General features: G+C 37.8%; 1 protein-coding gene across 6 annotated transcripts in view; it reads left to right on the forward strand.

Annotated features, from left to right (window-relative positions):
• LOC136838720 (E3 ubiquitin-protein ligase RNF14-like) overlaps positions 1-27,258 on the forward strand; it is a 68,199-nt gene that overhangs the window by 10,336 nt on the left and 30,605 nt on the right. For 5 of the 6 annotated variants that reach the window (XM_067104152.1, XM_067104149.1, XM_067104150.1 and 2 more), the window contains exons 5-6: positions 7,755-7,936; positions 12,008-12,221. In XM_067104152.1, coding sequence (XP_066960253.1) covers positions 7,755-7,936; positions 12,008-12,221 — 396 coding nt within the window. Of the gene's footprint in view, positions 1-7,754; positions 7,937-12,007; positions 12,222-21,340; positions 22,210-27,258 lie in introns of those variants that run through there. The other variant, XM_067104154.1, reaches the window with a different exon arrangement.

Below are 27,258 nucleotides of genomic sequence, written 5' to 3' on the forward strand. Positions count from 1 at the left end.
AATTGTAGCTGAACGAATTGCGGTAATTGATCGCAAACAAAGAGAGTTTGTTAGGTTGTAGAAAAAACTATAGAGGATAATGCTTGTAAGACTTAAGTTAAAGGGATGCATGTCTTGTCTGCTTCCCCATTTAGTAACTGGTTAGGTCCTCTGCTGCTTTTCTTTGATCTATTACTCCAAATGAGCTTCCCATCAATTCAGGGCATTAGATTTGGTAGCATGGAGGAATTTTTTATTTTCGTTTGGTGTAAGTTTCACAGGATATTATTATCATTAGTGTTTTCTTTTCTGCGCTTCCCTCCTGAGAGTTTTGGTAAGTTTGGGTTGTTTCCCACATTTGAGGAAGGGTCAATGCCCCCACTTTTTCTTGCCTTGTCCTTGGCACATACTGTCTTTCTCCCTCGTGGCTTAGAGTGACAGGGAACCGGGACATGTCAGAAAGCGGTGCGGATCTGTGCCCCTTGTCCCCTTCCTCTGTTCGGTCTGGCAGGGCACCAGGTCCAGCATTAGTGGAGAGTTCTAGCACCAGAATTCATTCTCCGATAGCATCGCTCGGGTAAATATAAGAGGAGTTTCCCAACATTTTTCCCTCTTAATTTTACTGTACCAGATCGGCTTGGTAGCAGTGATGCTTCATCTCTTTCTGGTACTGTAGTGTTTAAGAGTTTAAGCTGCCTTTTCAAGGAAAGTTACCTTTTGCTTCAATCAGTTTCGCCTCTATCCTCCTGTACTGTAGCTAAGGATCGTTCGCATTTTAAGGCTACTATAAGTATCAGTTAGATGTTAGTGAGAAGCCTTGACTGTCTTCGGCTTTCCCGTGTAAAGTATTGCGAATTTTTTTGGCCAGGGTGATAATATGCCTTGCAGTTTTGATGCACCAGCAGCTTGGATCTAGTGTGAATTTGCGCATTTTGCCGCAGTGCCGCATTCTTGTGCATGCGTGTCCATCGCTTACCCATACGCCTATTGCTTGTACATGTATTGCATGTGTGCCTATCATGTGCATGCCCATGGCCTGTGCATCTATTGCATGTGCATCTATGGCTTGTATGCCTCTTGCGTGGGTGCCTGTGGCTTGTGCGCCTATCTCGTGTGCCTATGGCTTTTGCCTATCGTGTGTGCCTGATGGCCTGTGCGCCTATCACATGTGCACCTGTGGCTTGTGCCCCTATCGCTTGTGTGCCTCTGGCTTGTATGCATATCACTTGTGAGCCTATGGCTTGTACTCGTATTGCCTTTGTGCCTTTAATTTGCTCTCATTCACCTGTGTGCCTATCACTTGTGTGCTTTTCGTTTGCGTGTCTACCAATTGCTTGACTATTGCCTGCCTATAGAGAATCTCACCATGTGCTATCGTTTCTGCTTCCATTTAAGTAGGCTGATGGTTGCCATTAGTAGTCTCAACATTCTGTATCAGGGATTTCAACTCATTTTCGAGTTGCGGGAGTTTCTATAGGTAACATTGGTTACTGTTTCATTTTTTCCAATTCCCCTGTGGCTTAGGAATGTTTTCATCATCGTGAGATTAACTGATCAGAATTTAGATCATTTGGCTGAGCTGACAGGCTTCCAACAGAATCAGTGTTCCTCTTGAGCCAGAGCAAGTGGTCTTGTTGGCAGTGATTAAAGAGAAGTTTTTAACCATCGATGGAAGCTTATCAAGAGTTAGTTCAGTGCAATCAACTGCTGCTCTTCTGCCATCGAGCATGGTAGTCTTTGCACAGGTCTCTCTGGCATATTTTCGGTAGCTAAGACTTATTCTGCCTTTTCTGTGAAGGGAAGGCAATTGCTTGTGTACATGTTGGTTGGTGAATCAGGTGTCTGATATACGACCAGTGTATAAGCGGTCACAATTTCTTTTTTTGGAGAGGTTAACATATGATTTTGTGGAAATAGAACCTTCGGAGCGGCTATGGTTTACCCGGGCAACCCTATGTTCGGCCAGTTTTCTAGTCAGAACCTACCACTAGATGGCGATAAGCTCTGACAAGAAAACTGGCGGAACGATGCACAACAAAAATGGTGGACAGACAAAAACTGTGGAGCCTGTGCTTGTTAGCGGTCATTTTTACACATTTCTGCTTTCAGTTTCGGCATAGCGGAACGGCACTGTGCGCCTTATCTGCATTTTGACTGATTCCTGGCAAGCACATATATTCTGGTAAGTGGTAATATCACTCTGTGCGGACTAACCTCAAGGGTTACAGGGGGGGAAATTGTACCCCTAAGCTCTAGTTATTGACAGTTTACTATCCTAACCAAGAGAAATCCCCTTATATGATAAAAATAAAAAACACACGTACCTTATTCAAAATCGGAATTGTCGGACCAATCTGGCAAGTCAATTCTTCTTTTGTTTTGGTCCGCGGGCTGTTCCATTTGTACGGTGACGTCCCATGTTTTTTGAGTGTCGCTGGAATCAGAACGCATTTTCTTCGGCGTTGACTCCACTTTAGCTAATGGATATGTCCGTTTAATAAGCTCTAGAAAAGCTTTGAACGGACACTCAACATTAGATAGATAACTTTTTTTGATGCAATACATTGAAAAATACGAGTTGTACAGGTGTTTTACTCTACTGTTTCTTGGTAAAACATTTCATTTCAACACACGCCACGTGGATTTTATAGTGTTTGTGTGGATGCTTTTGTCTTTTGGATCAACAAAATTCAAGGAATGATTAATGTTCAGGTGGTCTTTAAAATGCTGGATCAGTGTGTGGTATGATTTATAGCAATATTGAAATCACAGTTGAGTCTGGATGAATATTTTTTATCAATATTGGAAGTAATTCATTTTTCAGCAGATCTGTTGGGAACAACTTTAAAAAAACGTGTCCTTTGTTTCACAGTTGAGTCTGGATGAATATTTTTATCAATCCGTTTAAAACCCAACAACCATCAACTCGCTTGCCCTTATGAAATTTTCTCTTGCAGAATTTGGACTCGTCAATCTCAACTACGTGTCCTGGTTCCCCGATTTTGCGGTTATCTTTCACCAAAATGTCGATGCACACTTCATGGCAAAGACTGTACCTATCGACTAGTGTGTTTGGAGACCCGATTTTCAAGGTCATTTGCATATATTTCTGTGGTAGTTCATGAATCCATCTGTGAATAAGATACAGTATAGCACTGAAATCAAGATGTGACTGAGAGAAGAATGAGCCATTCCTAATTGAAATTCTTTTTCTGCATTTTCTTAAACTGCATCGCCATGCGTTTTCATCTTTCACAAGACTAACTGTTCCTTCCTTACACTGTTCACACAGACCACTAAAATTGCCTAAAACGCCACTTTTCAGCAGAAACAGACGCAATTCATTTTCATTGTCACATAATTTCTCCAAATCAATAATAGTCACCGGGTTTGCAGCGGCAAATTGAATGTGAGAGGGATGAGCAGACACCACGTTATCAGTTTGAATTCTGTGCTAGAATGGTCGCGCTGGGTTGGGTCGCTGGGTTGGGGTCGAACTACTTACCTGTGCGGAGTGGTTGTTGCGCAGTTACCCAGATAAAGGATAAACTACCCAGAACCTTCATTTGAGCTGTATTTCACATGGTGGTTTGTGTATGTTCAAGGCTTTAATGCAGTTCATGTACAGGGAGCCTCTCCAAAGATTTTTCTTTCTTGCTACCATATATTGGAGAAAGACAACTACTTCATAATCTAAGGGTCTCTTTCTAAATATGGTGGTAGCATTGGGGAAGGACTAGTTGCTGTGCAAGTTTTTGATTTTGGAGTTAAAGATATTCACACTGGTCGGGGTTTTCTTGCGGAGAAGTTTCACCTTTATTTGCGACGTTTATTGCTGCTGATCACTTCTAAGAGGTTTTCAGTCCTTATAGGAGTGTTTTGTTTTAGCGAAGCAGAGGATTTCTCATCAAGGTCATATGATTTTGGGAAAATTTTTTGACCTGGCAAGAATCAGGCTTGGGCTCTTACTTGTTACCTGAACATGGGTCAACAGGTGGTCTCTTATCAGATTCGATGTTAGTTTAACCTCTCGTGGGAAGAAGGATCCAGTCCTTTTAAATGCCTAGGTGTAGGAATGGGGGTGTGATCATGAAAGATCTAGAATTTCGGGAGTTTATTCGGTATTGGTGAAGGTCTGTTACACCCATAAATCTGAATTTTTAGCAATCAGAGGAATTTCAAGCAATGTGTATGTACAGTAGAGCACAACTTGCAATGGTATCAGACAAACCATCTTCCCTTCTTTATGTATATTTATATTTATACACATATGAAGGTATATACCATATTATGTAATGCGTAGGTTTATATTTGTGCATTATATATATACTTATAACATTAAATATTTTTATCCAACTAGATGTTTATACCATTATTGTTTATTCCTTTTTCACAGAATAGGAAAGATCCTTCTTCGGACAGAAACAGGGAAGATTGTGGCATTTCCTTGGATTGTTCTGTATAGGAACAGTGTGCTGAGGGACCAGCTAAACAAGAGGAATAGTATTCTGCCTACAGAATGGCTCTGAATATAGGCATATTCATCACTTGGAACAGAAAGTTCCCAGTATTTAACTTCCACTTACAGGCCTTCTGACTGATTGGGCAGGTGTTTTCAGCAATATTAATTGGTTATGAACCCTTATATCTCTCATTTTATGATTGGAGGAGAGATACTATCAAGTTTAGAGGATCCATGGAATATAGGATGTTCCTGGTACTACCTTGGTGTCGTAGGAGGATTGATTTTTGGTTCTGTTGCCTCTTTAGTATATTTCCCTAGAACTCACTCTTAAGAAAGTTCATCTAAAACTTCCACGTGGTAAAGTTTTCTAAGCTTCCACAAGATTCCATTGTTCACATTGACACCAAACCATCTTGTGCTTTATCTATCATTGACGCTGCAGGGTTTTGGCACAGCAACCCTACCCCTCCTTCTGCTGAAGGGGGACACCCTCCAAAGAGACCTCAGCTATCTTCATGGTGAGGATCTCATACCCGAGTTACAATCCTCCCAAGGTGGCATTAATGGCCTTTGGATTGAATTCACTGGTTAAAACAAACACTTGTTTTGTACAAAATATTTTGTTACCAAGTAGCCTTTAAAAGGTTGGCTGATTTCCACTTTGCCCACCTCCTTTTTCAAATGTGGAAGTCAGCTGTATAATGGAGAGGTAAGGTTCATTTAAAAAATATAAAAACTTAACTTAAGCTTTACTGTATTCCTTCCCACATTCAAAGTGGACAGAAGTAGACTGACTGGCTATGAGTGTTTGTACCTATCAGTCCCCTGGTGGGGGGCGGTGGGGGAAGTAGATGGGTGGAAGACGGATATTCATAGAAAACCAACTGTTCTCATTTTACTGTTTCAATCTGTCAGACTACCACAGTCAGGGAAGTAAAAGCTATACTGGAGAGGTAAGTATTTAAAAAATAAATCTTAAGTATTTATATTTTGAGTAAAGTTTACTAGGTGATCTTTGTTCACTGTTATGTATGTGTTGAGAAAAAGGTTCATACAGCAGATGTATAGGCTTATGTATAATTATTATTATGTAGCAGAACCTGACCAAGGAGTGAAAATAAGTACCTCTGATAGGCTAGGTAACTTATACTGTACATATATGCAGCACAGTACAGCACTTAACTATGCAAACTATGCACAGTTTTAAACAATTAGGACAGGGTTGATTAACAAATGTGCTTGTTATCTGCTATCAGAGCCAAAGTATGGAACAACTGTGCAGTACTCATGGTTTATTTTTTAAATACTGTTTTTGCCTATGAGAATGCCAACCTTTGTCTTTTATATAGGAGTATTCTTGGCAGGAGCTTGAAACACTCGCTCAAGCTCGGTTACAAGGTGGTTAATTGATGTAAGGTGTTAAGTTTTGTGATGCTACCCACTCAACAACTCAAGTGATGGTAACCCACCACTTTTTGTTCTGCCACTGTTGACTTAAGGTGTTGCTATTTTTTTTTTTTTCTTAGCTCTTGACAAATTGTGAAGCTTAGCATTTTATACTATAATACCTGTTATTTCTGTGTTTGTTGAGCATTAAGTATCATACTACAAGAACAGTCTCATTTTTGTCAGAATTTATTGTAAGACATGCTTATGAAGCTTGAGGTTTTCCGCATTACTGCTTAACAACTATACAGTTGTTCATGTATTATATTAATTTTTGTGTTTGTGGTAAGACTTGTGGTCTGCATGCAAATGGAACTTGATAGTAGTTATAAGTCATAAATTACTTTTATTCCTATGAGAATGCAGAAACCTTCTTTTATATAGATTACCTTAAGTGAAAGCAATGGAATGATGTGTGAAGGACCCACCTGTTCACTTTGTAAGCAGATTCACTTTATCAGTCACCCTGCTGAGTAGATATACTGAAGGTCACTCTCCAACTTGGATATTGTTAAAGCTGACTTTTGAGTATTTTTGTTTCAGTGGTTGCTGATTGTGGCTTGCTTATGGCTTAATCTTTTAGTAATTGTGACTGGAATGTTGGTGCCTGATAAGTCAATGGCTTTTAAGCATACTCAGCATAGTTGTCCTTGACATGGTTTGATTGTTTGTAATTCATGTCTTTGTTACCTATCACCTCTCATTATTTAGAGGTTAGGAGTGTTTGCTGTCTCAAGTGTGTTGAGTGTGCTTCTTGATTGCCTGCCCAATGGAAGAGGTACTGTTTGAAGAGGAAGATTACATTGGTGTCTTCTAAGGGCAACACATTGCCAGTGTATCGCTCCTTCTCTGTTGTATGTCTACCCAAAATCCTGGTTAGTCTACGGGGAAGGTTTCTGCTCCCCACACCTTTGCTTTGGTTCTTGCTTCCCCAGCAAAAACCTAGATTAGGTGGAATGAAATTGGTGGACCATTGGGAAGAGTATCCTGTTTGTCAACAAAAGAAAATTATGGTATGTGCACAGTAGCTGTGCTCCATTGCATATCAGAGACAAGACACTTGCAAGGATAATTGGTATAGCCCATGGCTTAATTGGATTTTGCTGGTAATAGTGTATTAGGATTTAGGGGTAGCCTATAGGTCTCCCTGCTGAGTCCTCAGCAGCCACTGGAGGGTGTGTGTGTGTGTGTGTGTGTGTGTTGACCAGATGTTTATATGTTCAGTCCATAGGACACTTTGCAGCTGTGGAGTGGGTTATCCCTTGTCTCTGCCTCTCACAATGGATCTTTTCTCATCAAACAAATGATGAAGTAACAGAATTGTGGTGTTCAAAGGAAGGCAAATACGTTGAGATCACCAAATTGAGGTGGTTTGAGCATGTACCTATATTTGATTGTTTTTATAGATAGGCACATATTAGGAATTTGGTATTGCATAAATAGAGGCACATATTAAGAATTTGGTATATGCTAGCAGCTGTGATTTGAAGATAGGAGAGAAAATTGGAGACTAGATGACCATTGATGTGATAATCAATTTGATCCTGATTATGCTCCAAGCTCATGAAGTAGCCATCATCATCTTGTGTCATTTATTTGTAATACTTATGTAATTGATTAACTTTTGCTAATTGATAATTTTGTATTCCTCAAGAGTACAGTACTGGACTATTTAGTGGCGAACTGTAATTTTCTTGAGTCTTTTACTATGAAATAATGACATTAAAAATTTTGTATGTACATTTTCTTGAATTTGTGTGGAGATTAGAATAACATTGCCAGAAAATGTTATTTCTGGATTTGGTTGTATTCATGAATTTGATTACTTTGCCTGCTGCTAAATGTAAGTCTTAATTTTTATTAGGTCCAAGAGTTAGTTCCTGAAGTGTTATATCAGCGCTGGGAAGAAATGCTATTGAACTCAACCCTTTCTTCACTTGGTGACATACAAGTTTGTCCTCGTATGCACTGCCAGTATCCAGTTACCATTGAAGATCGGCAAGGTCACTGTCCTTCTTGCAAGTTTGTCTTTTGTGGGCTTTGCAGGTATGGTTCTTAAGGTTACTGGTAAGTTTTATTTTACTTTGTTTGGGAATTTTGTCCCTGTACGATTATTGTTCATTTAAATTGTAAAGTACAATTTACTCTTCTTGGATGGGAGCTAATAATTCGTAGGTTAGAATTTAACATATTGTATAGTTCTGCATATAAGACGACATTTAAATCATAAAATTCACTCCTAAAAATTGGGGTCATCTTATACTACCATTCTAAAAATCAAACCTTTAATTCTAAGTGATGTTTATCAGTAGGCTAGCCTCGGCCTTGGTGCGATAACCACCAACATACATGTAAAGATTCACATTATGAAATAAAATTATGATAAAGGTAATAAAACCATTTTTACCTTACATATTACTGGCATACAGTATCTTCATAATAAATAGCCTATTTGGGGAATAATTTTATATCAGTCAAATCAACTTTTATCTATGCAAGGCTAGCTGACAAAATGTAAATATCGAGTTATGGTTGTACTCTCAGCAACCTTCATCTTTCGGTAACCTAGTGTAATTATGGTAGTAGTAACATTTATGATAACATAATTTTCATTTTCATTAAAAATTCAGGCTGTTTGTAACTGTTTAGAACAATTTAGTCATATGAACGATAATTATTATGTACGATAATTATCATAGTTTATCATGTTGTTAGGGGTTGCTTATGATTGGCGATGAAACGTAAACAAAACAATGGTTTCCCTTTTAGGCAATGTCTGTAGGAAAAACATGACATAGAATCAACTTGGTTATTTCGCTTACTGTATATGTTTGTTAACGCATGATCTCACGCATTGTGCGACCCCCAAATTTTCTCCCATAAAAAATGATTTTATCATGTATCTCGTGTATCATGCGAATTCCTTTTTCGAGAGACCAAATTACTATGGACTAACCTTGTTTAATCCATCTCTTTATCCCATTTTCTAGTTAAATAAGTTAAAAAAGTAAAAGTGAATGATAAAAGTATCGTTAGTTACATTATACTTGTTGAGTAAATGAGTACAGCCATAAACAACTGAACGAAAAACAACTGTTTTGCTATGAACATGGTCTAGGCTGTGGCTATGAACAACCGAATCGGATAACAACAGCTGTTTTGCTTTCATTTGAACCATCGTAAACAATTACTGTAGTCATGTTACAAATGATAAGTAGAATAGGAATGATATATACTTTACATTATACCCTTATTTGCTATGGAGAAAAGATCGCAAGGAAAAGTACTGCTAAATTTAAGATGTAAGTTGTAGCTAAAGCTGAGAAAACAAATGATGTTCAAGCGCTAATGATTATAAATTATCGTGCATGGATGAAACACCTAAACTTCGATATGCCATCAAACTCGACCATAAATAATATTGGAGAGAAGAGTATTTCAATCAAAACTACTGGGTATGAAAGAACACATTTTACTTGTTGTTTTAATGTGTATGGCAAATGGGGCGAAACCTTCTCCCAAGGTTATCTTTAAACGGAAATTGAATTGATGCCGAAACAAAAATTCCTGGAAGGTATCGTTGTCCGTGTTCACAAAAACCTAAACAATGCAAATGGTGCATGATTGCTATATTTGTATTTTATAATACAATTAGTGATCTGCAAATACTGTACATACAATATTATTGGATACAGTGAAGTAAAGCATAACTTGTTGAAAGATCCATGGAAAAGATGTATATTCGTTATGTTTGTATTTCATAATACGATACTAATATGTGAATATTACATATGCTAATTTTATATTTCGTGTATGATGCGATCCCCTTAAAATTAACTTCAAAATTAGGTCTTCAAAAGTCTCATGATATGCGAGTATATACAGTATTTTGAAATTCTAAGGCTACAGTAGTAAAACAGTGTTTGTAATAACATCATCTTTACATAACCAATATTTCATAAGATACCTGTTGTTGCAAAAGCTAGCCTATACACAGATGGTTTTGTAATTTAGCAGTCGTCCTATACTACAGATATGAGATAAATTCATGAAAATTTGTCATAATTTTGTACCTCATCTTATCTAAAGGTCGTCGTATACATGAAAATATACTGTAGTTTACTGTACTGTACATGGCTAGTAACGATAATAAAACTAGGAATTTACTGTACTGTTTGTGATAGTAATGGTAGAAATTAGGATGGTCGTCATTTATTACATTGCAGATACTTGTTGGAGCCCTTAGGACAGCTTTTATTGTACTGTCAGGAAAGAAATCTTGAAGAGCTGTACCCCTTATGTGCTAAATGTTGGCATTAAGGTTAGCCTGTGGGTTATAAGCAACTGGCATTGGTAAATTGGTACTGGTAAAGTGAATACTTAAATACCTTCCCTATAAAACCGGTTCAAGTATTACTTAGGGTTATTAGTAACTACTAAACCATTATCAGAACACAGTTAGTTAAAGGTAGCAATAAAAAAAGTTGTAAAACCACAGACTTAAAAATACAGGCTTAGAGTAATGGTTGCTTAGACACCAAATTTGATAAAAATGAAGAGGAGGTAGAGTACATATGACAAAAATGTAGAATAGGAAAATGTAAAGATAAACAGGACATTAAGTATAGATTTTTATAACATGGAGTATGTGAATGTTGTAAACTGTAGAGATTAAAAATATTATTATACATGAGCCATAGTAACTTGGAATATTTTGTTTCCCATAAGATTTAAAACAAAAAAGATAAAATCATGTATGACAAGAGGACATTTCATCAGTGTTGTTATAAGTAAAAATTGTAAACAATTATACTGATATTCCCTGTAGGGGGTTAGTGCCATCAGTGCACCTCATGCGGTGCACTGTAGGCATTACTTGAGGTTCTTTGCAGCGTGTCTTCGGTCCCTAGTTGCAACCCCTTTTGTTCCTTTTACTGTACCTCTTTTCATATTCTCTTCCATCGTACTTTTCACCCTCTCCTAACAATTGATTCATAATGCAACTGTGAGGTTTTTCTCCTGTTACACCTTTCAAACTTTTACTGTCAATTTCCATTTCAGTGCTGAATGGCCTCACTGGTCCCAGTGCTTGGCCTTTGGACTAAGTTCTATATTCAGTACTATATTCAGTTATACTGATAATAAATTTTTTTATATTAAAACCTTATATCTTAGTTTTGTCAGTGTTTATCACAAATAGACTTATGGTTCATTATGGTATTAAAGTTGTAATACTGTACCAATGATATATAATAAAGTAACCTCAAATAAAGTTGTGCCTTGGGAGGAGAACATTTTGTAAGGTGTCTGTTATACATAATGTTGAATCAGAAATGGTGCTTCATTGTGTGTTAAAGTTTACTAGTCATTTGAGTACGCAATAGTGTTGTAAGTTAAGTCAAGAAGAAAGTAAAGTGTACAGTATTCAAATTTTATGTTAAGATTTACGTATAGTGCAGCCAAGCTTACCTTTGAGCATGTGCTATCTGTATCATCCGCTATTATCCACCAGTGGTCCCACAGTGCCCTCAAGTAAAACTTCCATTGTTTTGTTTTCTGAGAGAGAGAGAGAGAGTTTTTTTTTTTTAAACAGTTTTTTTTTAAGCAGTTCTAGCAGTTAGCTACATGGTTTTTATTCAGTTTTAATAAATTTTTGTATGCCATACCATTCAAATGGCAAGACTGAATTGCTGTGAATTAACTTGTAATTGGATTGAAGCATACAGTACACATAAAAGAGAGAAGGAAGGTATGTAAGGTAGGCATACTTACAGACATTGATATGATTCTGTTAGTTGTAGTTTGACACAGTGGTAAAATTTTGCGTATTTGAATAGTAGTAGGTAAGAGGCTTCAAAATAACGTATAGTGAGAGGGGGTGTGAAGATCGTGGGAAAGGAGAGGTATTTTTATATTTCCTGAATACAGTATGCTCCCCAAATTAGGGGGGTATCTTACATGCACAGCATGTCTAATATGTTGGCATATGCAGTAACTGGAAGGTAAAAATACAAAAGGAATCCATGTGAGATATACAGTTAGAAAAGTAGGGTGTGTGTACTGGTGAGGTTTTATTTACAGTTAAGTGATATACATTTGTACCCTTTCCTTTTGAAGGTTTGGCTGGCATGGTGTCGAGCCATGTCGCCTAAGGAAGGGCGAGCTCAAAGACATCATGGAATCATATTTAAATGGGGACCAGGAAGTCAAGCGAGGTTTAGAAGAGCGGTATGGAAGGAAATATATAAATAACTTAAAGGATGAGTATCTGTCAATGAGTTACTTGGAACAGAACTCAAAGAGCTGTCCCAAATGTGGAGCCAAGATTGAGGTAAGTAAATTTTCATTGCAATGTTAGAATATAGCTTTGGCATGAGGCTGCAGTAGCTTGAAAGGCATGGTAATATTTGTGTACATTGTTGTATTTATTTATTTTGGTTGCATGTACTTAATTTAGAACTAGCACTTACATATATACAGTAAATTCATTTCTTCCATTTTAGCCATTGTGTAATATATCTTATTTGGCTTATGGCTCAGTGTTCTTTGTTTTTAAGGGGGTTTTCAAACCATAGGTACCTGTTTGAAATAAAATTCGAACAACTGAATTGTATGTCTATTTTGGAAATATTATGTCAGAGAAATATGTAGACAATTTTGTACAGAAATTTTTGTGTAGGGAAGTGAAAACTTTAGTAGCCTATGTAGCATTCATGACTAGGAAAAATACCTCGTACAAAAGAATGGTAATGATAATAGTTAATCTGAAATGAACTTTGAAGTACATTGGAGAGTACTTCATTTTCCCTTACAAATCCATCCCAGGGAATGTACTGAAGATTTTTAAATAAACTGGTTATAAAACTCATGATCATCACTCATGAGTTTAGCATATGGCAAGTGGAAAGTCAGACAGATATAATAGCATACTCCATAGCTAGTGGACAGTCGGGCAGATGTAAATGAGCCGTGAAAGCAAAAATAAAGCCAGAGTAGTGTATAGGGCCTGATGAAAGTGATAGATGGTTAAAAAAGTTCGCTTGAGAGTTAACCAGGTAACTTAGTGAGATTTTCCATGGGCAACCATTGATTTGGTTATTTAGTTTAGTTTTCTTTGTGTACTTTTCTCTCATGTGTTAAGAACATACACACAAATCAAGAAACAGCTGTTTTCCAGTGTAGTTACTGAAACTATCATACGTTAATTAATTGTTGCGTTATAGTTGTCAACTTGTTAAAACTTGCTAGTTCTCAGAGGTGACTTCGATAGTAAAAACAAAATAAATTTTTATTGATCCTTCACACAGTTGAAAAGTCTTAAGAAAGTACTGTATATATACCAATAAATTTAAGCTGCAGGTTGTAGCTGCAGCTCAAGAAACTAATAATGTGCAGGATGCAAAATGTTTTGGAATGGGCGAAAGCAATGTCCGAAACTGGTGAATCCACTTTTTACTTCATTTAAAATTTACTGCATTTATAAATGAAGGTAAGCTGCATTTTTTTAACCCATCTTTATTAGTTTACCCTCTAACCAAAATTTTGTATTATGTTTCATTTAGCAACTAGTGGCCTTTAGGATGGTTGTAGTACTGTACTTGGTCAGCTATCATTTGGTAACTCATGGCGATGATATCCGTAAAACTCAGTCAGCTGATGATTTTGGAAATGTTAATAACAAATAACACTAGGATGTAAATGGCACATGATTTCAGTGCTCATGTTTTTAATACTTTATGACAATACTCATGTAATGTAATAAGATATGGTAAGTAAAACAACAAATTTTTAAAAATTATATAATTATTTGGGAGGAATCTTACCTGCTGTTAAAGTAAGCTTATATCTCCACGCCGATAGATGAGTCAGCATTCAAACAAAAGATCGAATGGCTGCCTGGATAACTGTCTAGTACTGTACACCTGTTCTCCACCAGGTGTGTTTCGAATGTTTTAGCTTTTGTCAGAATTCTCCTTGCTGCCGTTGTGTATAGGCACTTGCTGGTTTTTCATGGCTGTTTCCTGCTATCATAGTACTATACGATGGAGGCATCCTAGGATTCCCCCACTGGAATCAAGGCTAAGAACATCAGGTTCTGTAGGAATAATCACTGTGTTATCAGGATGTTGATTATTTAGGAGATACAAAATGTTTACACTGGCTACAATGGTATAAAGTGTGATCTTGAGAATAGATGTGAGGAAGTAGGGATTTTTGAAGGACTTTCTGGTTAAGTTCATTAGAATAGGAAGAGAAGGGAGCAGATGGATTGCAAAAGCAATTAGGTCAGGTTATCAACCTGTCATTTCTTCCCCTTCTCCAGGTCCTTTGTGTGTTGTTATCCATACTAAGTCTAGGCTGTTCCTTTGCTGATGCTTTAGTTAGTATTGAGGCTTCTCTTTAGCTCTGCCTTCTACTCCCCTTTTAGAACAGGACATAAACCTTAGTTTAGTCAGTACAAGGTTTGTCTGAATTGGTTAGGGAACCTGTCTGGGTACCCCCCCAAGTGCAATCATTTTCGCATTCCCATATAAGAGGTGAGGTGTTGGTTACCCGAGCCTGGGACTGCCCTGCGACAGTTGAAAGAGTCCACTGCCAGGGAGCCGGGTTGGTTCTTGGGGCAATGTGGTTCTGTGCCCTCCGTCATCTACCTCTTGGCTTTTCACGCTCATAGTCTTGTGTATACTGTAGTGTGTTAGCCAGAAGATCGTTTTGGTAAATGTTAATCTTTGCTACCTCTGTCATCATTGTACCTAATGTGAGGTTGATAACACCGATAGGACTAATTATATACACTACACGCAGAAAAGTAAGCCATTTTTTAGTGAGTGGCTATAATTTTTGCGCTTTTTGACAGTACCCCATAAACTGAAAGGAAGGCAGCTAAAAGTTAAGCTACCACATGTGAGATAATCTATGGGTTGGCAACCCTCGTTTCAAACAATAAAAAACCATTAGTCATCTGCGGTCTGTGGCTGGTGACTGATTTGTTTTTTGTTTCCGCCATTATTTCACGCTCTGTTCCTCAAGGTTTTTTCCACATTTTGTGCTGTGTTGTCTGTCTCCGATGTCCAGGAAGGTTGTCGGAAGAGAGGAGATATCCTCAATCATTGACCTTCACAAATCAGGTATCCCTGTTCGTGAAATTTGTGTGCAGAAGGGGTTATCGAAGCGTACTGTGTATCAATGGATCCATCAGTACGAGGAGGGAGACGCCAACACCCTTCCTACCCCAAAATCCCGGTCTGGGAGGCCCCACAAGATCAAACCTGCTGCCTTAAGGCTTATACACCGTCAGCTAAAGAAGAATCCTTCTCTCACAGCACCTGAGATCAAGGATAAGAACGCTCACGTGCTGGGAAATGTGGCCATAAGGATGGTGCAAGAACGTATCCACGATGACCTCTTGCTGCGGTCCTACAAGGCCATGAAGAAGACGCTCCTGACCGCTCAGCAAAAGCAACAAAGGGTTGCTTTTGCAAAAAAGTACTTGGTCTGGGAGCCTACTAAGTGGCGAGAGGTGTTGTGGACAGATGAAGCTACGTTCAGTGTGACAGGTAGTGGTGCTAAGAGGGTATACCATCCGTATGGCTCCGATCCCCACCTCCCCCAGTACACCTCCAAGACGGTAAAGCACTCACCTACCCTGATGGTATGGGCTTCTTTTGGGTATGATGGTGTTGGAAAGTTAGTGTTGCTCCCCAAGAATGAGTATATGAACAGGTTTAACTACTTCCAGCTTTTGGGGGATCACTTAGAGGAATCTTTTTAAAACAGTGGCACCAGTTTTTTCATGCAGGATGGAGCACCGTGCCACACCACTAAACTAGTGGTCAATTGGTTAAAAGACTGTGACATGGCCTTTTTTAGTGACTGGCTAGGGTCCTCGCCTGATTTAAATCCCATTGAGAACTTTTGGAGCATCATTAAGAGGCAACTCCTGACCCGGGATACCTCTTCTCTCCCAAAGCTCGAAGTAGCCATCAGGGAGGTTTGGGAGTCATTGGAGCCAGAGACCCTCCAAAATCTTGCAGACAGTGTTCCCAAGCAACTTAGAGAAGTCATCAAGCACCAGGGCAACACAAACAAGTATTAGTGAGGGGATAAGAGCTCCAAATCATACTTTTTCAATGACTAATCTTAAAAATTGCATTTTTTTCAGGGGTGTGGCTTAACTTTCCACGTGTACTGTGGGTACAGGCCTTCCCCGACTTATGACGGAGATCCGTTCCTACAGTATGGTGTAAGTCGGATTTCATCGTAAGTCGGTTCTTAACATTAAACAATTTAAAAAAATTAAAAAAATGTGAAGAATTCTTTATCTTTAATCCTGTGGTTGGCTTTTGCACTGGAAGGGGCATTTTGAAGGATGTAGAGACAGACTTATAGGGATGAGGGAGCTGGAGATGCAGGAGGAGAACTTGCAGAAGGTGCTGGAGATACAGGTGCAGGGGAGCTGGGTAATGTGAAGTTGCAGATGGAACTGGAGATACAAGTGCTGGGGAGTCTGGGCTAGGAGAAAGTACTGGGGTCACTGTGCTGGAGATTGCTTCTTGAAGTAATGTTCAAGGCTAGGCTGGACAGTTATTTTTTTCTTCTCCAAATTCTCCCTGTAAAAACTGAGCCAATCCATGACCTTTCCAAGTATCTTGGTGCACCTTTCAGTGTTGGGGTCCTCACCCTCGAAACATGCCATCCCTGCCTCTATCAGGGAAAAACCTTTTGACAAGTTCTTTACTCTTAATAACCTGGGCTCTGGGACTGGTGCATCTTCCTCCTCCTCAATCATCTGCTTCTCCAGCTGAATGAGGTCCTCTTCAGATAACTCCTCTCCATGGGATTCCAGCAGCTCGTTGACATCATCAGCATCCACCTCCAAATTTAGCTCCTTACTTATTCCAACAGTTTTGTTGGTGACACTTTCAAGTTTTCTCCTCAAGTTTCTCCTCAAACCCCTGAAGTCATTCACAAACTGTGGACACAGTATTTTCTAGGCCCCACTCATATGGTCTGCTCTACCTCATCCCAGGCATCTGCAATGTTCTTCACAGCCTCATAAATGTTGTAGGACTTCCAAAAGTTCTTGAGGGTCAAGTTCTTGTTTCTTTCAATGTCCTTGAAGGCATTGTTAATCATCCTTCAGAGGTAGTAGGCCTTGAAGGAGGCAATGACACCCTGGTCCATTGGTTGCAAAATGGATATAGTATTTTTGGGAAGGTAAACTACCATCACATTAGGATGTGTGTCATTCAATAGTGTCCAGGGGCATTATCCAACTGAAGCAAAACCTTGAAGGGCAGACCCTTCAAAGCACAATATCGTTCCACTGCTGGCACAGTGAATATTAAACCAGTCTTCAAAGATATGAAGTGTAACCCAACCCTTCATATTAGACTTCCAAATGACAGGGAGATGACTCTTGAAAATCCCCTTGAGTGCCCTTGGATTCTCAGCCACATATACTAACGAGGGCTTAAGCTTAAAGTCGCCACTAGCATTACTCCCAAGAAGTAAAGTCAGTCTCTCCTTAATGATTTTATGGCCTGGTGCTGACTTCTGCTTTGAGATGCATGTACGACTAGGTGTACGCTTACACAATAAGCCTGTTTCATCCACATTAAACACTTGCTTGGGTAAGTAACCCCCCCCTCCCTAATTATTTCAACCAACCCACTAGGAAAATTTTTTGCGGCTTCCTCATCAGCACTAGCAGCTTCACTTTGCACCTTAAGATAATGCAAATTAGCATAAACCTTCAGATGACTAAACCAACCTTTACTTTACAAAAACTGTTCAATTTCACGTGCTCCCCCCTTTTCACTTTTCAGTGCCTCACACAACCTTTTAGCCTTTTCTTGAATCACCATTAGGCTCACTAGAATACGACGTGAGGTTTTCAAGCCAGATCAACAATAATATTTCCATCTTAACAATGAGATCACTATGCTGCTTAGTTATAATGGTCACTTTCATAGGAGCAGCTCCTTTCACATGTTCAAAGATATGTTCCTTGTCCTTTATAATGGTAGCAACCATTGACTGACTAAGCCCAAGTGAATGACCGATATTGGTGGCGGTTTCTCCCTTTTGTGAACACTTCACTATGTCTAATTACACTTCCATCCTGATGGCTTTCCTTTTCTTCGACACACTGCCATCAGAAGAATCAACCTTATGCTTGGGAGCTATAATACAGGGCAGAGAGATACGAAGCACTACAGGTAGTCCCTGGTTAACGGCGGGCTTGGTTAACAGCGATTCGGTTTTATGGCAGTTGTCTAGCGACGAAAATCGGCAATTTTCGGCGCCGAAAATTGCCAATTTCTGCTTATCGGCACCGATAATTGGGTATTGGCGCCAATACATACCTAACAGAGGCACCAATAACCAAAAATCGGCACTTATCGGCGTCGATAAGCCCCAAAAATTGCCAAAAAAGCTCCAGAAATCGCCGATTTTCGTTTAGTGGCGATTTTCGGTTATCATCACACCCTCAGAAATGGAACCCTGCCGATAATTGGAGACTGCCTGTATATGCTAACGTAACGAAAGCACAGGCTAATGCGAGAACAACGTAACACAATGGTGCTCACACTTAACCGCTTGGAGATGCTTGACTGTCTGCAAATAGGGGATTTTCCAAGGTATCATGGGTCCTGTCCTTAAGTGGAAAACAACTGTGGCCTTGTGTCAGAAACAGCATTTTGTGTATTGCTTAGGGTGCTGTTCTAGAGGAATTTTCAGCACCTGAAACCTTGTAGACTTCAAAGATTCTCTGCTCTCTTAGATATAGCAAAACTGTTTCACTGTTTACATTCAAGGTTATATTTCCTTACTTTCCTCGGTATTGTGTCATCTGCTATTAGATCTGGCTGATGATCAGCACCTTCAGGTGTTGAGAGCAGTTGAGACTGAAGCCCCTTCAGCTCAGTATCAATCTCTCTCCGGAATTTAGACAAGTGTAAATTTTATCTGCAGATTCTTTTGAGCCTCTGGAATGAGTTCCATTGAATTGTATTTAACACTATCGGCAGATAAAAGAGTAGATTTATTGCAAGCACCCTCCTTAAGGCTGTTGTCAAGGGAATGCTATTTTTCTTTTTGCCTTAGAGCTGAGAATGGTGTTAAGGTAAATTTTTCAGAGAACTGTAAGAATTCCAGTTTAACATCTTTTGTGGGGAAGAAGAGGAAACACTTCTCTGTCCTGTTGGGGCAATTAAATAACTTACTTAGATAGGTCAAGCCTGGAAGAGGCATTTGCCCTAATATTTTGTGATTTTAGAAATCTAGATGTCTTTGTCAAAGGTTAAGCCTGCAAGAGGCAAAGTTAACCTTTTGTTTTGTGGTTTTAGAAAACCTAGCTGTCTTTGTCAGTGGTTAAGCCTGGAAGAGGCCAAGAATCGTGTTTGAAGACAGTAAAGCCCCTAGTCCGCTACTAATAGCAGGTAGTCTTTCCTGAACTGAAGAAAGAGCAATCCTTTAGGCTTTTTGTTGTAAGTCCTGGGTTTTAATAATTTGGAGAGCACAAAGGTACATATATTGTATAGGAACGTACCTTTATATCATAAAGGTATTTATTTTTAGTGACTTGTTTTATAAGGCTTTTGAATCTAGGTTTTCTGCGCAAGGCTGCTCTTCGCTGCATGCATATGACAGCCTTGCTTCCTGAATGGAATCCATCTTCTGGTGGCAGTAAGATCCAGAAAGGATTCCAGATCAGGTAAAAATGCTTTGGATTTCATGCAAGAAACCTTAAGCTTGATTGACTAAGCAGATTTTGTCTAGCTGCACTACCCACCATCCTCTTCTCAATGTGGGAATCAGCTAACTTCAGCAGTAGGTAAGATTCACCCCAAATATAAATTTTCATGATAAAATTTATTATTGGATTCTTACCTACTGTTAAAGTAGACCCCACCCAGCCTTTCCACAACTTAGTGGGCTGTCAAGAAGAATTGTGACAAGAGGTAAAAGTTTTGAAACACACCTGGTGGAGAACAGGTGTACTAGACAGTCATCCAGGCAGCCATTTGATATTTTGTTTGAATGCCGACTCACCTATTGGTGCGGAGATATAAGCTAACTTTAACAGTAGGTAAGTATCCAGATAATAAATTTTATTAAGAAAATTTATATAATTTTAGATACAATTATACTTCAGTATTTGAATCTTGCAGATGAATATTGTTGGTGTAACAGCCTAACCGGGGCCAACAGCATATACATGCACTTATTTTGGTGGCTTACCAATCAAATCTTGCCACTTCAAGCTGAAGTGACTGTGGGTAACTTAGTTCAGTTGTTGGTGAACCAGACAAACCTTATGATTGACGTTCTACCCTCTCCCCAAAAATTTTGGTTTTTGGAGTGTGGGAATATTTTTGAAGCTCAGGACTTCAGACGTATATAACTTCCATGGGTAATGAGGATTTTTAACATTTTTGGGTGTATCATTTAAGGTCAATTATAAATTTGACTTTGGCCATAACTCTTGAACAATATGAGATAGACTTAATACCTGGCATTCCTGCTGCAAAAATGAAGCTGAATTGCAGAGTATGGGCAAGGGCAAAATTTGAGGTCAGAGGTCAAATAGGAGTACATCACTACCTGAGGCACTGTTTTGCATGGAAACATCATTGTTTTATCTCTGTCTTGAGAGAGAGATAATGTCTACACCTACGTATTTGTGTTCTAAGTTGAAGTTGATAGCAAAAGCAATCTTGCGAGTAACATCGTTTCCCATTTTTTTGAAGGATATAATTTGGGATTTAGTTTAGTATAAACACCTTATAAAGTGATTCAGCATTTTCTATAGGTGAGTGGTCTGCCAGTGGAAATTTTGAGCCTTCACAGGTATTCTCATGTTTCTTGATACAAAAAAACAGAACTTTTTTTTGTAAAAGAACACATACTCAAATAAATTGAGTAATGGATACATCAGATACTATTTTAGTTTAAATTATAAATTCCACACAAAAATATCCGCTCCTTTTGGATTCAAGTTTTGTCCAACTTTTTTGTCATCACTGAGAATGAACACTTATTATGTTATTTGCTGGCACAAGGAGCTATGACTTTATGAACAATTTGTCGTTATATCCTCAGCTGTTGGGATAAATGATTTTGGTCAAGTTTGTGTTCTCACTGCTGTGTTTCTCAAATTTCAGTCATGAATGCACCGCACAAAGTAGTGTTTTAGTTTTAAGATCATTAACTGAAACCTGAGTTAAGAAATTAAGGTTTTGCGAAGAGTCCATTTATGTTTGCAGACTTCAGATTCTGTACGATTTCAAACTAGAAGAGTCATCATTACTTTATATTACATGAATTTTTAATGAGGGTTGATTAAGTTGTGAACTGCCTGTAACAGAACAAAGAGAATAGAAAAAATTATATTGGAAATCAGCTGCACATGAATGACCCTTTTATTATGTTCTCATCTCACAGAAGGTTTCTGGTTGCAACAAAATGGTGTGTTGGCGTTGTGGTTGTACCTTCTGTTGGCGATGTATGTGGATTATAATGTTAGAAGATCCTTATAGGCATTACTCAGTAAGGAGTTCTCCATGCTTCAATATGTTGACGTGACCAGGAACACAGGAACACAAAAGGAAAATACTTTATACCTCTACATTGTAGCAGTATTCATCATCTGGTAGAGATTTGTTTTGACATTGAAAGAAGGGAATATCTGTTCATGCAGTACAAGGGAAGGAGTCTTGAATGATGATGATTTTCACTCCAGTGTACGCTTAATCTTGGGGGAGAAAAGCAAAAAAAAAAGAAAAATAGAAACTTGCTATGTGAGCTTGCAGAGATTTAAAAAGGACTTTGCAACAGCAAATAAATTAAAAATAAGTATGGAAGAAAAGCAGCTAAAAAATTAATTGCTCTTAACATTGAAGAATATGAATACTTTCAATAATTATTGAGCTTTTCTTATGCTGAAGAGGAGCATCTACAACACTACCAGGAATAGTGTTCTGCAGTTTTAAATTAAATTAACGAGAGTTCATGTACTTTTCATGGGACTCGGACACTACTCATGATAGAGAAAATTCCTCGTTGAAACAAATCTTCTGGAAGTAGCCTAATTTGAAGTTATGGAATGGTTCAGATTTACAAGCGCTATTGTTAAGACAGAAGACTTTTATACAACTTTGGGCAATTTGTCTTGCATGTATATAGTTGACAGTTGTGTATAGTTTTGCTTGTTGTATAAATTTGTAATTTTAGATGGCATATTGCAAGTTGAATATATTTTCACTCGAGCATAATTATGAAAGCTAAGCTGGAGTATAAATAACTAATACTTTCTGAGTATTTTATTTTAAAAAATTACTTAAACTTCACAGGAGGAATGATTACTCATATTTTTACCTTGGCATCCTACATGTGTGAAGGGAAGTTCCATTTTACCTAATATTTTCTATCATTTTAGTATGAAATATTCAATTTCTTTTAAACGGATTATAGTTTAAGGAGGATTTATAGAAATAAAATTCAAGCTTATTTTCTCTCCATGCTGTTAGTAGAATATTTCAATTTACTTGCATTATTGAAATCACAGTGTGCATTTTTTATAAATTCCTTGAATTAGGATTAGTTACGCACTGTAACAAGTGTTGATCTTACAACGTTAGCTTCATTACTTGTTGTCATTTGATTCTTATATGTTTTATTTTCTGTTTTTCTACTTGAATTTGTGTAGAAATTGGTCAATGAATTCATCACGTGGCACTGGTAAAATAAACTTTACGTACTGTACTAATAGAACCTAGCTGAAGTAATGCCTTGATATACCTTTTAAAGGTAAATTTGACACATCAGCTCATGTAATCTAGGTTTTACTTTAGTAATTGCCCCTTTTTGTAACGATAAAAAACTTTGAAATAATGTAATGCTAAATTAAACTTATTGTAAGTGGGTGGACTGAGGAATATTTGTGTATTTTGTCAGCATTTGCTTTTAGGAACATGAGTTCAGAATTAATTTTAAAGCAAATGAATAAATGATTATTCAGTGGATGGAAAGAAAGCTATTTAATGTTGGATATTGTGACTTGGAGTGAACTGATGGGGAAGAGAGAAGTAGATGTGTTGAACTGACACATTCATTTAAATAAGAATCAACTCAACACATTTATGGAAAAGGATATGTAATTTTGACTATTTATGAAGGTTTGTTATTCCTATCTTTGTGTGTGCATTAAACAGCCTAAGCACAGTTATTGCTGAAAAAGACCTGAAGTGCCAGCAAAAGAAATCTAGAGGAAATGTCAGAGGGTTAGTAGCAAAGGAATGACAAAGGGAATAAATATTTAAAGGAGTGACGTGAACATTACCACAAGAAAGTAACAGTCTTAAATGGTTCTGAAATATGGAAGGCCTTGGCAGCGGCTGAAGTACTTCTGAAATGTATAAAGCCTGTCTGAAGCTGTAAATGAGTTGCAGCTTTCGGTTATGCTCTTGCACTTGGTTAGAGAAAGAAGTCATGGGAAAAACAAGATAAAAAAGTAAGAAAATGAGGCAAAGGTAATTAGGAGGAAGGTATTGTAACTTACCCTTCTCTAACCTGACCTCATCTAACCTAGGGCCCTGCATCATGCCTGATCTGGGTTGTCATACCCATTGGATCCTACCCTAACCTTGCATAGAAACTGTGCAAGTAATACTTACAAGGATATATCCTAACCTAGTCGAACCTAGAGCAGCATGCCCTGTACCTGGGGTACATCCTCCTTTTGAATTCTCTTCCTAACCATTGCTAACATTTATGCCAGCAGTACTTAAAGACATCCATCCTAACATAACCTAGGGCTTAGTGTCCTACCAAGACAAGGGGCCCTCCGTCTTTGACTTTTCCCTTGCTTATAGTGTATAGCTACAACAGGGTAATTTTGGTTAATCCTTTGAACAAAATTGACGTAAAATGATAAAAAAAAAATGAAAGTAGCCAATGAATGTCAAACCATGAAAAAAATAATTCATTTAGGGCTTGTTTATATAATATTAATAACACCCACTCTTGAAAGCATTCATGTTTGTGGAGAAATGTTTTCTGTTGGAATATAGTGGATAGACATGGAAATTTATATAGTTCATTGCTAGTCCAGCATGAAAATTTATCTTGTCCAAGAAAAGATTAAATCTTTGATCATGTCAGTGATTTAATCTTTCTAAATGGAAAAGTTCATATCTAATCCAAGGCTGATGGAATTTTGTGCAATATTTTTAGTGAGTGCCGATTTAATAATACATGGATTGCTTGTGTTTTTCCTGACATAGTTTTTTAGTTTAAAGACTGTGAAGGATTAAGCTGCTCAGTATATGAAAAGTACCAGGTCTAATGTGGTTCATTGGAGTAGTGTGTAAATAGATTTTTGGAGGCTATGCTTGATAAAAAACAAATCATAAGACAATTTGGATGTTAGACTTTGGTAATAATTGACAGAGTGCATTAGCAAACCAAGTAATATAGGAAATTAGGTTTGTTTCATGACAAACATATCACAGTACTTATGAGTAGCCATTTTTATTCATATAAAATTGTCTCTCAAACTTCAGTCCCTCTTAACTAAAGAAAATAATAGTCAGCCTTGAGAAAAGAGTACAGCATGTGTAAGTGGTTCTAAGAGTTTTGAGCAACTTTGTCTTGCTATAGCTAGGGTTATTTCATTACAATTCATTACATTTCTCTATGAAGGTTACCTTTATCATTTCACCATTCATTACTTTTCGTGGTAATGCTTCTTCTGTCATAAAAACCTATTAATCATAAGATGCCTTATTATATGCCCATGTTGAGTCCATTCCACACAAGCCTGAAATTCTCTGAGGTTTTGATGTACCTGAAATTCTCAGAGTTGATGTGTTATTCCAAAGATGAACTGCTGGAGGAATTCCATGATCAAAAGGTGAAAGAATGAAAAATGGTGACTGATGCCTTATAATAACTTCTGAGGTTCAGAATTCTTAAATGCAGCTTGGAATAGGTACAACATCACTCAAGATATTCCAGTACCCTGAAGACGTTTTTATTGTTGAAACTTTGGGTATAGAATAACATCTTATAGGTGCAAAGAACCTGGAAATTTAGCCAAAAGAACAAAATAGAAAGTGATATATTAGATTATACAAACAAGAGCTTAAGACATAACATGAGAAAAAATAAAAATGAGTAAATTGAAGTATGGTTTTTTTTTTAAGTTGACTTTTGCAAAGAAACAAAAAAGAAAGAAGTTGGAAACTATAAGTTGATAACTATTCTGTAAGTGTAACTGTGCAGAAGTCATACAAAATTCTATTAAGACAGTATGAATTTGAAACTAGTAACAAGAAATTTTTGTGTGTTAAACATCCATGGTGATCAAACTTCAAGGATTTAGTTCACTGTAAGTAGTTTTAATAGTGTATAAAAATGGTGATTGTGAGAAGAAACTTTTGTGTCAGAAGTCTGCCAATATTAAAGTCTAAGTTGCACCTGCAAACAATCATTCATCTTTATCATCATCATCATCATCGCTTCCAATGCCACATGGTGCAAAGGGCCTCTGAACTTCTGACACTTACTGTAACATGGAGAGGCCAAAGAGAACCACAGGTAATTGTTACTGTATAATCGTAAGTGTACCAGGGACAAAAAGGAAACAGCATTATTGAGGCAACATTAAATCCTGATAAGAGCAGGTAGGGTTTTAAGTTGCACCAACAGCCCATTAAGTTTGCAGATGAAAAACACTAAGGTAGAGCATGAAATCATAATTAAATGAATGAAAAAACTTACTGAAAAGTAATCCCCAAGAGTGAGACAGCCTGGAACACATGTACTCATCTTTGGCATAATCCATTCAGGTTCTGCTGAAATTTGGCCACAATTAGAGTGATTCCAAGACTTACTGGCACTGGTTACATACTCCCTAATGGATGTTGCCCTCATGTTAGAAGTTGCTGACAAACCTTGACCAGGGGAAATGGGGAAGTTTTGCCGCTTAATATAGGGAAGGGAATACTTATTTGTTAGCCGTTAAATGATGAAGATCAGTGGGAGACTTAGTCCTTTGGCAGACAAAATCTGTAAACAGACAAAAGTGTTGTCCACACGGCTGTGTGTGGCCAGTCAGAGTCTGGGTGGAGGTGAGCACAGTACGGCAGTTGCAGCGTGGTTCATTGCCAGAACAGAAAGCGACTGGCACTGTGTGACTTATTGATAGGCATTTATGTGTGAAGAAGATAAGAGTATTAGGGTAAAGGGGAGTGGTGTAAAAGCTGATTAATGAAAAGGAAAGCTCTAGAACGTCATGTGACTATAGTAAGAGAACTGCAGAAGGGACAATACACACTTTCCAAGTTATGAAAGAATGGATCCCAAGACCTTCTGTTCTCTACTTTACAAAGTTACCCCCCCTAGCACTCCAATGGAGAAAACAAAAGAAGTAATATGATATCAAAATTAATGGAAAGGAAAATGGATGTGAAAAGATTGAAAAATAAGTATTAAACAAGATAAAGCTTGAAGATCAAGGACAATATACATAATTTTATATAACAAATGACCATACATCTGGATGAAATGCAGTATACTATATGTAATAGCTAACATTCAAAATAAAATATTGTAAGAATATATCCTGTGGATATCAAGCTAAATTTGTTTTCACTGATAAAAATATTATACAGGCATTCCCTGGGTTATGACGTTCCAAGCTTCCAACGCTCTTCAAATATATTCATAAAAAATTATTTCCCAGTTTATGACACATGTTCCAGGGTTACGACGCTGATCTGATGGAAGAAATATGGCTCCAAAATGGCAGAATGGTTGAAATTTGGAGGATTTTTTGATGAAAAACTAAATAAAAATGCAGGTTACGTCATTTTCAAGACACCCAAAGGATAAAAGTTAGGTTTTCTTATGATTTTCGATGGTTTTTCGCCTTATGACGATTTTTGGCTGACGATGCAGCGTAGGAATGGAACCACCGCCGTAAACCGGGGACTGCCTGTAATCTGTATGTTTAGTCTCTATATTCCAGTAAATAATTTCAAACATGTACTGTATTTCATATAAATACTTTAACAATATAAAAATGTTTTTAGCTTTTTATATACAATACCTGTTTCTTATGATAAAGCTAATGCATTGGCTCTTTGCATCAGTCTTTTTCACATTTGTATGCCTGGCAGTAGTGTACGTTTCTCATTCCAGGCAAAGTCTGTTGTCTTTGCTCTAAGCGCCCTACATGTGCTTCGGCAATGTGTATGGCGGACAGAAGCAGCGAGTCTGGCAATAGACAAATTTCTCGCTTTTGTCTGCAGACTGTCTGGTCGTGTGGACAGGGCATATGGGCATTGATGTGGATATTA

This window comes from Macrobrachium rosenbergii, chromosome 5 (genome assembly GCF_040412425.1).
Source record: "Macrobrachium rosenbergii isolate ZJJX-2024 chromosome 5, ASM4041242v1, whole genome shotgun sequence".
Taxonomy (NCBI): domain Eukaryota; kingdom Metazoa; phylum Arthropoda; class Malacostraca; order Decapoda; family Palaemonidae; genus Macrobrachium; species Macrobrachium rosenbergii.